A 15,264-nucleotide genomic window follows, 5' to 3' on the forward strand; every position below is an offset into this window, starting at 1 on the left:
GCACTTTGGAAGCTAATGTTTTAATTTTGGGTTTTTCATTTCCTCAATTACTAGTAAGGTTGAATCTTTTTCATATGTTTGGTGTTTGTTTACTTTATATGTTCCCTAGATTGTTTGGACACATTTTTGCACACTTTTCTTAATTGGTGTTTCGGTGTTTTACTCAAATATTTCTATGAGCATTTATGTATGAAGCACATTAGCCCTTGTGATATTTGTGGAATATCTATTCCTCATTCATTTTGTGTTTGAATCGCTTCTTTGACAAATTTTGAATTTTTACCTGATTAAATTTATTGATGTGTTCTATTTTGGTTTCTATTGTTGCTGTGCCTGGAAAATAACTTTCCATGCAGAGAAAAGGCAAATATTCATGTAATATCTCTTATATTTGCCTCTTGGTTAGGTTTAATTTTTAGAATCATGTATAATGTAACTTGGTGTCTGGTATGAGTTAAGTATCTTAGTGTATTTTCTTGAAAAGGATAGGATATTTTCCCAGACTTTACATTGAGTATTCTGTTGATTTGTGACACTTCAGTTACCATGTGTACTTATGTGTCTTGGGCCTCCGGGTTCTTAGCTCCCCCTCCTACCACACGCTTCCTGGTACAATGATGGTTCAGTGATGGATTTGCCTTCAAGGGGCACTGTACCCAGACCTGCTCTGACTGGGAACAGCCTACCTTCAAGCTTAGCACACCCTAGGTGAGGTGTACTCCATTGCCAGCAATGTAGAGCCCTAGAGAGCCAGGTCCGAGAGCAATTGGTCCTGGGTGTCAGATCCAGATGGCAAGTCACCATTTGCCAGCGTAGCTTTCGGAGGGGGGTAACTTGCCCGGTCTGGTCTTGTGCTCAGTAGTACTGGTTGTGGTATGGCTCTGGGGCCTCTGTGTCTTAGATTCCCAGGAAACTCAGGCTCCCAGCCTTCTTGATAAGGCTCCATGTGGTATAAATGAGTTTCTTAGTCAGAAGCAGCATTTTGTGGGATATCATAATTGTGAATGTGCCCATGAAAATGGTGCTGGTTGAAGTGTTGCAGGCAGGCAAGACGCATCCATATTGCAGTGCACTGCTCAGTGGAAGACCCATGTAACCAACCTGCCCCAGATGGCTGGTGTAACCCTACCTTCTCCACACACACGCAAGTTAATGGCTCAGCACTGGCCTCTGCTGTTGTCAAGCTGGGATTGGGAACTCAACTGTTAAGGGAGCTAGATCGGCCTTCGTGAGGGGAAGTCCATGTGTTTGAGCCCATACAGAGCCTGCATCTCTGCCACCATGCACATTTTGTAATGGGACCCTTATGCAATTCAGGGTGGTTGGGGAAAGAGGCTGACTGACATTCTAATACAATTCTTCTCATTCACATATTGAAAGCCTCCATTGCAGCCGATGCCCTTTGTTGGGCATTTATATGGAACACAAATGTATTCAGCATTCCTAGAGGTCCAAACACACACCTCTTGTACACTTCCTTGTCACGAATACTTCAAATTTTATTCTTTCCAAGTCCCTGAAAATGAAACAGTGTGGAGCCATGCCTTAGGCTACCTCTCCCTTCAGACAGTGACCAACCAGATACACCACTTGAAATTATGTTCTTAGGGAAGGTCCTTCTTGTCTGTCCTTTTGGGCTACCCGTGTGTAGGGCTGCGACCCACAACAATATGCTTCTGGCTGGTGCCCTCATGTCATGAAGAAGTGTACTAAAATAGGTTTAAACTTCCTACTCTTCAAACAACTGGTTATAGAGAGGTCCCTATATTTGCTAGGACTGGTGCAACAAAGTGCCACAGATTGGGTGGCTTAAACAACAGAAAGGTATTTCTGTACGGTTCTGAAGGCAAGAAGTCCAAGATCACGGTGTCGTCTAGGTTGATTTCTTCTGAAGGCCTCTCCCCTTGTCTTGTCATGGCCATCTTCTTCATGTGTCTTCACATGGACGTCTTTCTGTGCCTGTCTCCTCATCTCTTCTTATAAGAACACCAATCCTGTTGGATTAGGGCCCACCCCAATCACCTCACTTAACATTAATTACCTCTTTAAAGACCCTATCTCCAGATACAGCTACATTCTGAGATACTGGGGGTTTGGACTTCAACAAATGAATTTGGTAGGGACACAATTCAGCCCATAGCAGTCCCCATGAAACCATAAATGTGGGTTGAGAAAGAGAAGGCAGTATATGGCAGGCATAGACACCGGGAGTGAGCCACTGTTCATGTACCTTTCCTGTGCCTTCAGAGCCTGCTCAATGGCAATCCATATATATCACTTCTAAGATCCCTCTGTATTCTTCAGTAGTTAAACAGGCCCATCAAAAAGGGATGCGTTAGGGATCACTACCACTAAATTTTTAAGTCTTAATGGTGACCCTAATATCTGTGCATGTAGTATTAAGTTTGCTTTACTGTTTTGACACTACAGCATAGTGGATAAGAGCATAAACTCTAGAGCCAGTTTCCGGTTTAAATTCCAGTTCCACAAATTACTAACTAGCGTGACCTTGGGCAAGCTACTCAAATTTTCAATGCCTTAATTACATTTTCTGTAAAATGTGTACAATAACAGTACATACCTTGTAGTGCTATTTTGAGGAACAATGTGTTAATAAATGTAAAGTGATTGGAAGAGTGCCTGGCATCTACTAAGTGCTGTATATGTATTTGCTATTACTGCTATAATTGGAAGGGAGAGTATGTTCCAGGCTTCCACCTGGCCCTTCCTATCATAAAAATTTTCACTCCACACGTCAGGGAGCCAATTGGGATGTTTTGCCAGTTGCTGGTTATATCTATTACAGCTGTACATCCAGGAAGTGGAGAAATTACCAGAGTGGATTTATAGACCCACTGGGCACACTGTGTGTTGAATTTAGGTCAAAACTCCATTTATCATCTGACTTTTATAAGCCCTTACTCTGACTGTGGGCAACAGTGTTGCTCTGAGTCCCCAGGATTAGTGTTAGCTCAGAGCCATTGTCCAATAATCCCTGAAGAGTGTGTACATTTTTTTTTCAAAGATGACAGGTAAGGGGATCTTAACCCTTGACTAGGTGTTGTCAGCACCACGCTCTCCAAAGTGAGCTAACCGGCCATCCCTATATAGGGATCCGAACCCGTGGCTTTGGTGTTATCAGCACCACACTCTCCCAAGTGAGCCACGGGCCAGCCCTACAGTGTGCATTTTTATTTCTCCTGTGAACAGTTACCTTGTTAAATTGCTGTAGGTCCTTTTGGGGATAGCTAAGAAGATTTACAGTACATAAGTATAATGTTACTATAGCATCCTTCCTCAAGGTACTCAGTCTTGCCTTCATCCTAGGGCCTCTGGGTATATGAACCGAAGGGCTGTGACACTCGGTAATGGAGACACAAATTTGTTTGCCAGAATTCTTTTAGTTAAATGGATCAAGCTTCTATTTCAGTTCTAGGGTTTCATGATCAATTAATCACCACCTGAGATCACTGTGGGTCAACTCATTTTGATTCCCACTCTACTCTGTAGCTCTATTCTAGGGCATAGTTGTCAGTTAGCTTTTGCTGCGAAACAACAACAACAACAAGAACCCAAAAAACAAAAATACAACTACCATATGATCCAGCAATTCCACTACTGCGTATTTATCCAAAGAAAAGGAAATTGGTACACCAAAGAGATATCTGCGCCCGGTGTTTATTGCAGCACTATTCACATAGCCAAGATATGGAATCAACCTAAGTGTCTATCAACAGATGAATGGATAAAGAAAATGTGGTATCCATACACAATGGAATACTACTGTCATGAAATCCTGTCATCCGTGGCAACGTAGATGAGCCTGGAAGTCATTACGTTACGTGAAACAATTCAGGCACAGAAAGATAAACATCGCATATTCTCACTCATATGTAGGAGCTAAAAAAGTTGAGCTCATAGAAGTAGAGAGTAGAATAGTGGTTACTAGAGGCTGGGAAGGGCAGGAGGAGAGGGGAATAGGGAGATGTAGGTTAACAGATACAAACTTACAGCTGGATAGGAAGAATAAGTTCTAGTGTTCCATAGTAGTCCTGGACGTCTGTAATTAACAATAATTTATTGTATATTTTCAAATAGCTAGAAGAGGGGAGTTCAAATTTTCTCAACACATAGAAATGATAAATGTTCCTGGTGATGGACATGTTAATTGCCCTGATTGGAACATCACACATCATATACATGTACTGAAACATCACTCTGTACCCCATAAATATGTACAATTATTGTGTGTTAATTAAAAACAATAATACAAGGCTTAGAGGCTAAAACAACCACCATTTATTTAGTTAACAGTCGCTGTAGGTTGGCAGTTTGGGCTGCGTTCAGCTGGGCTAGTCTTCTGCGTGTGTCAGCTGAACTCGTGTCTGTGGTCAGCTGCTGCTGGTGGTCTTGGTGACACTACTTCTAAGGGTTGGTTGGCCCTCAGTAGGGATGATTCGGGCATGTGTCTCTCACCATCCGGTTTGTTCACATGGTGGCAGCAGGTTTCCAAGACTAGCAAGAGTGCAAGCCCCAATGCATAAGCACTCTTCCAGCTTTTGCTTGTACCATTTTCACCAATGTCCCCTTGATGAAGTCAAATCACACAGCAGATTCAAGAAAAAAAGAATAGACAACCTTTTGATGAGCGGATCTGCAATGTCAATGCCAAGTTATGGATTCAGGGAGGGGAAACATTTACGCTTGTTTTTACACTCCACCACAGGCATTGATACTACTTCCCTCATTCTGGAGTCCCAGCCCTTTTCAGGCACATCACTCAACGTCTTTAGAGAAACGCGGTCCATTTTCATCCAGAAGAGACATACTCCTCTACTCGGAGGGGGCATAGTGGTAGAAATGGAGCCCAACTTATTCAGCCAACTTTTCTAACACTTTTTGAAATAGTCATCTCATTTTTTGTCATCCTCCCACTTCCACTCTCTGTACCTGGAAAGTGGGGGTGCTTCTTCCATGAAAATGGCTTACACCTCTGCTGCAGCCTTTTCCTGAGATTTGCTGGGCTGTGGTGCCCTCCACTCTGATTTATCCTTCAGTTTGATCCCATCGGCATTCATTCCAGAATTTATCCAACTCTTTGGTCCACTATCCTCACCACCTCCACTGCTTTTATGGATGAATTCACATTCTTCTTCTTTGTAATTGTTACTATTTGTTTGGGGGAGATAAGCACCTACGTTCAATTCAGTGTTTTGTAGCATGAAAGCCTCAGATTATGGTTTCATCTATGGTCCCTAGACCAATATGGGAGCGTAAAATATAGATATGAAGCCACTTCAAAAAGTTCACGGAAAAATAGAATTGAAAGATAATATGAATCTTTCCATGAACTTTTAAAAGACCTCCTCATATCTACATAGATAGATAGATGGATAGATAAATAGATGATAAATAGATAGATAGAAAGATAGACAATAGATAGATAGATGGACGGACGGACGGACAGACAGAGAGACAGACAGATCGATAGATAGATAGATAGATAGATAGATAGATAGATAGATAGATAGATAGATATCCATCTTCTTCAGACTTGTATGATTTCCCAAAGAGGATAACTTTGGCCTATTACTACTATTTTATATTCACCGTGTAGTGTGAGGGAGAAGGATGCATTTCCTTTGCTTAATGCATGACTTGAAGTCATTTTGCCCACTTTATGTTTCTCCTCGGTCTATGGTTGCAATTTTATCAATTTTAGGCTGCTTGTCAAATATAAGTAAATTAAAATTATTAGAACTGTGCTTGGTGCAGCTAAACCTAAATGATGGGAAAGTATGTAAGCTAAAATCTTCAAGGATATTCTACTTAGTGCTTGGGGGACATTCCACATCTTGCCCTAAGTCGTTTCTTTGAGTTTCTTGCAGAGTTTGGTGCTTTGGTGATTATCTCATTGTTTCCTTTTGTACGTCACATAGCTTAGTTTTATGACTTCTTTTGATGGTAAATTGCTTGAACTATTTTCAGTTACACCTGCTTTAATGAAGATTGTCACATAGCCAGTTTGTTTATGTTGTCACTATGATTGATTAACTATCTGTTTTTCTTCTGCAACTTTCTTGTCTTTACAATAAAAACTGAAGCCAAAACTGACTCAGGGCTGTGCCTGGGCTCTCCTCTCTTGAAGGAGTTTTCCATCGGTGCAGTCCCTTCGGGCTTCTCATTGCTCTGAATACATGGGCTCTGAGTCATCTTTTGTGTCTCCATCACTCTGCGAGAGGTGACAAGAACAATGATTTACTTTTATATTGCTGATAATAAAATAATACATAATTATATGGGTGAGGGCGTGGAGAAATGGACAGCCTCTACGTTGCACGAGAGAGTGGAAATTAGTACAACCTTTTTACAACTATTTAAACCTTTACCCTAAAATGACATTCACCTTTTTAATAGCTATTTTTGGAAATAGCTATTAAAATTAAGACTGCAAAACTTTTGACAGAGTAGTACCTTTCATACAAATGTGCAAAGATATACACACATATAAATGATGTTTAACCTTTCTAGTAATCAAAATATGTGCATTCAATGGCACCCAAAGACATGGAAGCTTAATCCCCACTCTAACTGCTGATGGTAGGAAATCCTATTACTGTAATTGAAAGGAGGGACCTTGAAGAGGTGATTAGATTGTGAGGAATCTGCCATAGCAAATTGTTTAATGGTGGTCATGTGCGTGGTTCTGAGGGCTTTAAAAGAAGAGCACGTGGGGAGCTATCTCGCTCTCTGCTCTGCCATTCCCACCATGTAAGACCCCTGCATCACTGTCACCACCAACAAGGCCTTCACCAGATGTATTCCCTGGACTTTGGACTTCTCAGCCCCTGCACTGTAAGCAATAAATTTCTTTTTTTTTTTCTTTTTTTTTTTTTTTTTAAAAAGATGACCGGTAAGGGGATCTTAACCCTTGACTTGGTGTTGTCAGCACCACGCTCAGCCAGTGAGCGAACCGGCCATCCGTATATGGGATCCGAACCCGGGGCCTTGGCGCCATCAGCACCGCACTCTACCAAGTGAGCCACGGGCTGGCCCATAAATTTCTTTTTCTTACAAATTACCCAGGTCCAGGTATTTTGTTATAAGTAACAGAAACGAACTAACACAATATGCAAATTAAACAACATTGAGATACATTTGTCACCTATCGGAATGACAAAGATTTAAAAGAACGTGAATGTCCATCATTAGGAAAGCTGAAAGTTTATCATGGATACATTAGTATAAGGTATGGGGAAGGCAGTTTGACAATATGTATCAAAATCTTTAGATGAAAACCTTTTGTCCCAAGAATTCCATCTCCAGGAATGTATCCCAGAGAAATATCAGAAAGGTGTACAAAGGTGTATATGCAAGGATATTAATCTCAGCATTGTTTACGATTGTGAAAAATTCAAGACCATCCAAATATCTATCAACAGGAGATTAGTTAATTATTGGCCATCCATAAGGAATAATACACAGCCAATAAAGTATCAGCATGAAAAGATATGCAAGATATATCATTATGTTTAAAATAAATGGCTGGGGCAATATGTTTGTATGATTTTGCTTTTGTTTTATGATTTGTGAGTGTATATACACTATATGTAGATATGTATGTATATATGTCTGTGCTTGTTAATATATGCAAATAATTAATAAAAACATATACCAATCTGTTACTAGTGTTTCTTTCTGGGGGTTGTAAGCCTAGCTAGGAGCTTTACTTTTCTTGTAATATGTATTTGTAATATTTTAATGTTTTACAAGAAATCAGAAAAACAATATTATTTAATTGAAAAATTAAGAAATTTAGAAAAGTTGCTCAACTGCATTCATAATTAAATGACTGCAAATTACAAGAGTAATGAGATGTGACTATTGCCTATCATATCAAGAAAATTAAGATTGCTAACACTCAATATTGTGTAGAGCCCTGGTGTCTAAATGTTTTTCATCAATTCTGCGTATTAGTAAACTTTTTGACTTTGAACACTAAATGCACATATCTATGTCATTGTTTTTATAAATAAAAATAGGGTCATATTATTCATACTCTTCTGCCACTTGTAAATTCATATGTACAATGGAGTTCACTGTAACAATTTTTGGCATAGGAGAAACTGGAAACATTCAGAATGTCCATCAATAGTAACTGCTTAAATAAATTATTGAACATTACTAGTCAACATACATATTGCCTAATATTCAGTTATCGAAGAGTGAGGTAGGTGTATATTATTGACATGATAAGGGCAATATATTAATCCATAAAGTCTGGAAGTATACACAGTAAACGAAATAATAGTTCGTGGTGGGGGTGGGATGGGGAATAGGAGCCTGAGAAGAGAATTTGCTTTCCATCGTTTGACATATTCTGCTTTGAAAATGTCTGAAAACTTGTTTGGGTAACTTCTCCAAAGAAAAGAATACTAAAGATCTAAAAGAAAAACAAAACCGTCACTTGAATCATTAAAACAATACACACCTGTTAAAGTTTAGAAAACGTGTGGGTTTTTGCATACAGTATTTGTGCTAACTCAGAGTTGAAAATTGAAAAAGTGCCTAAAAGGATTTGCGGCAACAGGAGATGGGGTCACGCTTCTGAGTGGCTCAAGGTCATGCTTACGGAGAAAACTTTATATCGTTTTCAGCAAGTTTGGTTTTGCAGGGTCAGGAGGCAGGTCTCCCGCGTCAGCCCCGGGCCCGCCAGGCTAAGCGGCCTCTGGGCAGCCCGGCCGTGGGGGCGGGGCGGGGCGGGGCGCCAACGCAGCCCTGCTGGGGAAGGAGGGCGTCCGCCTTGCAGCACTGCTCCGTATTTCTCCACGCTGCTCCCTCTGTCCATCCATGGCGGCGGCGGCGGCGGCGGCCCTGTCGGGCCTGGCGGTGCGGCTGTCGCGCTGGGCCGCGACCCGCGGCTCTTACGGCGCCTTCTGCAAGGGGCTCACGCGCACGCTGCTCACCTTCTTCGACCTGGCCTGGCGGCTGCGCACGAAATTCCCATACGTCTACGTCGTGGCCTCGGTGATATTCAACGTCCGCCTGCAGGTACATATTTAGAGCCACCAACTTTGTGGCCCCTCGTGAGACTCCCCCCCCCACCGCCGCCCCACAACCCCAGGCAGAAGGGCTGATTTCCACCCACCCGCTCACCCACCCTACAACAAAGAGACCAGCTCCGCTCACGCACGCAGACTCGCCGGTCCTACCATTGCCCCATCCTGTAGTAGAACTAAAAACAGCATTTGCAAAAAGCCTGCGATATAAGCGAAAAAGCCTGAGATAAAACGAAAGGTTGACTCCCAAGAAAACAGATAATTCAAGAAACAGAAAAGAACTTAAAAATTTGAAAATTTCTCAAATACTTGAGAAATTCTGGCATCCATTTCCATGAAACAAAAAATAGCATGAACTTTGGGAAATGACGAACGGCACAGGATACATTATGAAAAAATAAAGGGGGAAGTGTAACTAAAAACTTAAGGAAAGATAAACTATACAAGAATGGTCCAAATAGCAGGCACGCTTTCTAAGTTAGAATACAAGTGAATAGACTTTCAGCTGAATGGAATGAATTCTAAGCGATTGCTGGATTGAGTAAGAACTTGGAGGAAATTAACAGCATGATCTGGAAGGCATACATATCTTCATCCCCGAAGGAAAAAAACAATCATAAAACAGAAACTACAGGGAAAAACAAGCATTTCAAACTGTACAAGAAAATCATGCTTCCAACATCAAGCAATCTCAGCTGTTGCATGGTTTTGAACAGTTGCCAGACTGAGAAGGGGAATCTGTTTGAATATTGGCGTGTGGATCAAGACTCTGCAGTCACAGGTGAGAAAATCCAATCGTGGCATTCAGCCTTGCTATTCAGTGAACAGTATTTAAATAATCATTGTAATGTAAATAGTAGTTGTGGTTTTCAGTTTTTGAAGCAAATCTCAAGGCAAAGCATTCAAATAACGATGGTTACAGAATAGAATGGAAATGTTACCAACTTGGACAGTGCACAAGTACCGTGAGCAGGTTGGCAGGCAGAGGGAAAGAAATGGAATAGTGGGATTTATTGATTTTCATTATATTTGATTTTGTAGCATTTGATTTTTTAAACTATATGCATGTATTGCTTTGAGTAAAAATGAAAACTTATTAGAGATGAATTTACTGCAGTTAGAAGGAAATTTGGGGGTGGAGGGTTGGGAGTGGCACTTGAGGTCAGGTAAATTCTGAGTTAAAACATGTGCCTTCCTATCTTTCTGCAGCAATGTTTGTATATCCTAAAATGTTCCTGAATGATCACACTAAAAGTGATTTCCTTAACCATTTAAACCTCTTGCTTTCCAAGCAGACCACAGACTATATGGAAATGCTTTAAAAATAAAAATGGCCAGTCTTCAAATAGCCCAGAGCTTCCTCATGCTATGAAATATTGCATAAACAAATCTATGGAATGTCATAGTTCAGATAAAAACAAAACGAAACTGTGATTAATTTTCAAAACTTAGGAATTGGACAAGGGTCCCGTGATGTCTATACAAGGGCTTTACATTTTGCTATTGATCATAACAGGAAAACAGTGGGAAAAACGTATAGGTCCAACAGAAGAAGTTTGGTTAAATATAAATAGCACATCTATGTAATGGAACACTATGTGGCCATTAAAAACAATAAGGAAATATATTTGATCAATGTGGAATGAGTTTAATAGATGTGAAGTCACCTAATGACTCAAGTTGTCGAGCGAGAGGGTGTATTAGTCCGTTTTTGTTGCTTATAACAAAATACATGGAACTGGGTGATTTATAAAGGAAAACAACATTTATTGCTTACAGTTTCTGAAGCAGGGAAGTCCATCTGGTGGTGGTGACAGTGACCCAGGGGTCTCACATTGCAAGATGGTGGAAGCAGAGAGAGCAAAAGGCAGACTCTCCTCTTCTTTAAAGCCCTCAGAACCATGCTCATGACCACCATTTTCAATCCATTTACTAAGGCATGGTCCTGCAATTCAATCACCTCTTCAAGACCACACCTTTCAGTTACCATAATAGGATTTCCCACCCTCTCAGCAGTCACAGTGGGGGCTAAGTTTCTAATGCATAAAACTTGGGGAATACAATTCAAGCTTCAATTAGTTTTGGGGGGACATAAATTCAATCCACTTCAGAGGGTAATATATATTACATACATACATTCATACATTCAACTGAGTTATAGAGAAATAATAATAATTGAAAACCTTACCGCACACTTACAATATGCCATGCAGAGCACTTTATCTACATCATTTCATTTAATTCTCACAACAACCCTGACGTAGGGACTACTGTTACCCACCATTTTCAGGAGAGGACACAAACACGGAGAAGTATAGTGGCAGAGTGATAAAATAACACAAGTCACTCTTCCTACTAATATGAGACATTCATTGTATGATTCACCTTTCATCTTATATTTATTTAAGAAATTTTGCAGCATCCTTTAAAGTTTTATTGTAGAATTAGTGGTCCGAGGAGGTGCCGTGGATGCTGGAATTTGGGGAAACCAGGGCTAGACGCTCTATTGCTGTAGCCTCACAGCTGCTCCTTAGCACTTGCACCATCGCACTGTGGAGGGTCAGTGAACTCACAGTCACTTAAGGAAGACTGGAATTCTAACAAAAGGAATTTCTCTTAATGAAAAGCAGAAGCATTCTTTATAACAAGTACTCAAGTAAAAACAAATTGGTTTCAGTGTGGAAACCGTAAATAATTAAATATCACTTTCTACTTGGGGAAAACACAGCTTTTTACCCATTAACAACGAAAATTCAAATACCCATATACACATCCTTAAACAGTGACTCACATTTTAATATTTTAACTTGCACAGAGCACAGGCATTTGGTTTTGTATTTCACTTTTCAAATCGTTTCCTCTAAATCCCAGCAGGTGTAATTTCTCTCATCCTACACGCCCCCCACCCCCCCAAAAAGGGGCAAGACAGCCAGTGAAACTGCAGCATCACCAGATTTATCCACCTGCTCTCTTCCATGATTTTCAGACCTTCATGACCTGGATGTTTCTAGCAACTCTTGGCATAGGCTTAATTGCAGAGTTAGGTGCACTTCTCTTGAGCGCTGCTAACACACTTTAGAGGAACAGAAAATGTCCTTTAACTCAGACTTACCTAGAGGTGCAATTCTCAGAAAGCACCAAATGGGAGGGAGCCCCTCTCTTACATGCTGGATCAAAGGAGAGTTCTTGTTCGACCTTGACTCTTTATCATTTCCTCTTTCCTTCCCTCCAGGTTTGCTCCTGATATGACCAGACTTAGGACTTTACAGGCGCAGATGCAGGTTCCAGGCCCTGGACTTCCCTCAGACCCGTCTACAGCCTGGGCACCCTTGGCCTCTTCCTTGGGCATAGTTTTGTGATGCCTTCAGGTTCAGACAGGTTCCGGTCACCTGAATGACTACTGGCATTGACCCCACTCTCCAGCAACTCAGAGAGCCTGTCTCTAGAACTCTGTCCTCCAGTACAGGGGTGGGAGTGGTCACAGAGTTGTAAACATCCCATCCTTCAAGGCATGTCTTACAAGTCCCCAATTTGGGCAGTTTGACTGCAAATCCAACAGCTTCACTTCAAACCCTTCCCGAAAAATGCTTGGAAACCTAGAGGCCAGGTTCATAAGCCACAATTTGTTGAGCCAAAGAATCTGAATGATTTGGGGTAAGGTAACCAACGTCCTAAACGGTGGAGGCTCCAGGACAAGTAAGGATATCTAATATTTGGGGACTTTTACTGAGTACTAATGTCTGTCCGTCACCTGTATTTCTACTCCAGGTAGTCCTGTGGTCTGGAGAAGTGAAGCCCTGTGATTTTAATCAGTTCCCCAAAAGAGGGGATGTTAGGTAGACAGAAAAGTAATACAGACAATAATTACCTTCTACTCCATGTATTCCCAGCATGTACGAACGCCCTTCTTCCATTCATAAGATTTTGAAAAAGCTCCGTCCTGGCGTCATTTAATTACTCCTCATGCAACCAGGAACTACCCAGAGAGAGGCAACACATACAAACACTTCCGGCTGCCATACTCAGAGGTGAGGTCATGGGACCTCTGTAGTTTCAGTTCTCCCAGTGATGTCTCTTCTTTCCCTAGTTCTGCCATTATCCCAACGTGGTCTTCCACAACTCCATGACCTAAATGGTGAATTTACCACCACCACTCTATCCTACTTATACTACTAAAGAAGTATTATAAAGAATAATAAAGATATAAGTAAAGGAGAGATGAGGGAAGCTTTTTTCTTAAAAAAGAAAGACAATAAGCAGGAAAATACAGATAGAGGGTACAGGCCTCTTTTCTGCACACAGCCATGAAGTGGTCCCGTTATTTGTGACTTCTCTGTCAATTCCACAATCCCTTTGGTTTTCCCACTGGGGAGGCTCAATCCTTTCTTCCTGAGGAGTATGAGCCCTTGGTAGTCCTTTGTAGGGTCACAGTACTCTGTCATGTACCCTCTCGGGACTGTCGTATAAGACGGTACCTTAGGGTACCTGAGCATCTGTCTTTCTCCCCGTCCTTATTCTATACAATGAACAATATAATCACCCTTTTTGAGCGGCTCCAGGGGCTACGAGTGGCTTCAAATTCAGTGGAACGATTATTTTTTTCCATCCTGGAAGTGTTTTCTCCTAGGAAACTAAAACCTCTAAGCCAGCAGAGATCAGAGCTGCAGGTACTAGAAGTAAAACTGTTGTAGATGGTTTGGGTGTAATTATGAGGGTCGCCGCCTTTATTTTCACTCCTCTGTTCCCAGACTTGCAAATCTCGGCAGCAGGAATAAAGCTCTACATATTGGTTGCTGGTTCATGGTATATATTTTACATCCTAGCAGCCTCCACTGTGATTCTATCAGGGCTTGCAAGCCACAGGCTCCATATAGCATCCTGACTTACTCCAGACATTGTGGGCACCATTGGATCTGCTAGATGGTAAGGGTCAAAGGGTAAACCTGCTAGATGGTAGCCTACACCAGCTGGAGAGCCTTGTTTTAGCTGTGGATCCACACTAACCTGCATATGTTAGGAATAACATCTACATTTTCCATGTCTTGGAAAATGACAAAATTCTCTGCAATTCCCATAAAAATATCCCGTTGCATTTATGTCCTCTGTTGATAAGGAGAGAGAGCTCTGATAGCTGCCATTTGCCCCCTGCTTACCCGAAGACCCCTTTCTCCAGGGGCCAGGTAGCCAGTGTGGCCACATTTAGGAGACTGGCACCTGTCTCTGCCTGGAGATTTCTGAAGTCAGGAGGCATGCCTGTTCCGGCAGGGCGAGTAGGGATCATGATATGGTAGAACTACCAAGAAAAGGATGGGGGCAACCTCCCACGCCATGCCTTCTCTCTGCATTCTTCAGAGGGAGCATAAGATGACTTTACGGTGTTTCATGACACCATGTAGAGGAAGTAACAGAACCTCAGGGCACCCTGACGGCTACCAGCCAGACGAGGAACACTCCACCTGGAGAGGACACTGGGGCCTTGGATGTCTGGTGGTTCTAAAAGGAGACCCAAATGTCCATGTCTGAGGGGGTTCTCGGCCACAGTGGGGGATGCTGTAAGGCTGAACATTAACAACAACAAGAAAAAGTGCACGCCGTAAGCCTGAAGGCAATGTGCAGATGCTGCCTGATGCTAAGCATATCCAGGAACTGGTGGAATAATCCCAGAGGAGGGGTTCAGGGTCTCACTGGGCCTACCAAGTCACAGACTCAGAAAAGAATTTCATTTTCCTCTAACCTCCATAAGCACTCACTCACCTCTGAGGTAAGCACTACTGCAGGGGGGTTCTGGTCCATTGGCACTAGCATTCTTAACTTAAAACTCAGTTTCCAGTTAGTTTCTGAAAGGTTTGGGCTATCCTTCCCACTGCAAGTTGCCATGGTCAGTGGGTGCAGTTGCTTTTGGCGGAAGACCAAGAGGCAGCTCACAAGTGTTATAGCAAATTTCTCCCTCAGGTTTGCCTGATCTTCCGTCCATTCTAGGGGCCCTGGGTCTGTGTAATTAATGATTAATGCCTGGGCACTGTATGTGAGCTGCCAGGCTAGTGTGATGACTCAACTGCCAAGCACCTCTGTCAACCAGACCTAAGAATCATTTTGGTAGATTTCATTTCTGGGAACTCCAAAGTTAATTATACATAGCCAGAGATCTATGTATATGTACTAGTCTGCTCAGGCTGCCATAACAAAATACTCCAGATTGGGTGGC

The 15,264-nt window shown here is 41.9% G+C and overlaps 1 protein-coding gene across 1 annotated transcript; it reads left to right on the forward strand.

Annotated features, from left to right (window-relative positions):
• Positions 1–8,718: 8,718 nt before the first annotated feature.
• LOC134366932 (small integral membrane protein 10-like protein 2A) lies at positions 8,719–13,855 on the forward strand. Its single transcript, XM_063083507.1, has 2 exons — positions 8,719–9,840; positions 12,292–13,855. The coding sequence occupies exon 1, from the start codon at positions 8,851–8,853 to the stop codon at positions 9,061–9,063; it is 213 nt and encodes a 70-aa protein (XP_062939577.1). The 5' UTR covers positions 8,719–8,850; the 3' UTR covers positions 9,064–9,840; positions 12,292–13,855.
• Positions 13,856–15,264: the final 1,409 nt, after the last annotated feature.

This window comes from Cynocephalus volans, chromosome X (assembly GCF_027409185.1).
Source record: "Cynocephalus volans isolate mCynVol1 chromosome X, mCynVol1.pri, whole genome shotgun sequence".
NCBI lineage: Eukaryota > Metazoa > Chordata > Mammalia > Dermoptera > Cynocephalidae > Cynocephalus > Cynocephalus volans.

Excerpts from the sequence above, each read along its gene's own strand:
- LOC134366932 (XM_063083507.1), top strand. The coding sequence starts at position 8,851 with ATGGCGGCGGCGGCGGCGGCGGCCCTGTCGGGCCTGGCGGTGCGGCTG.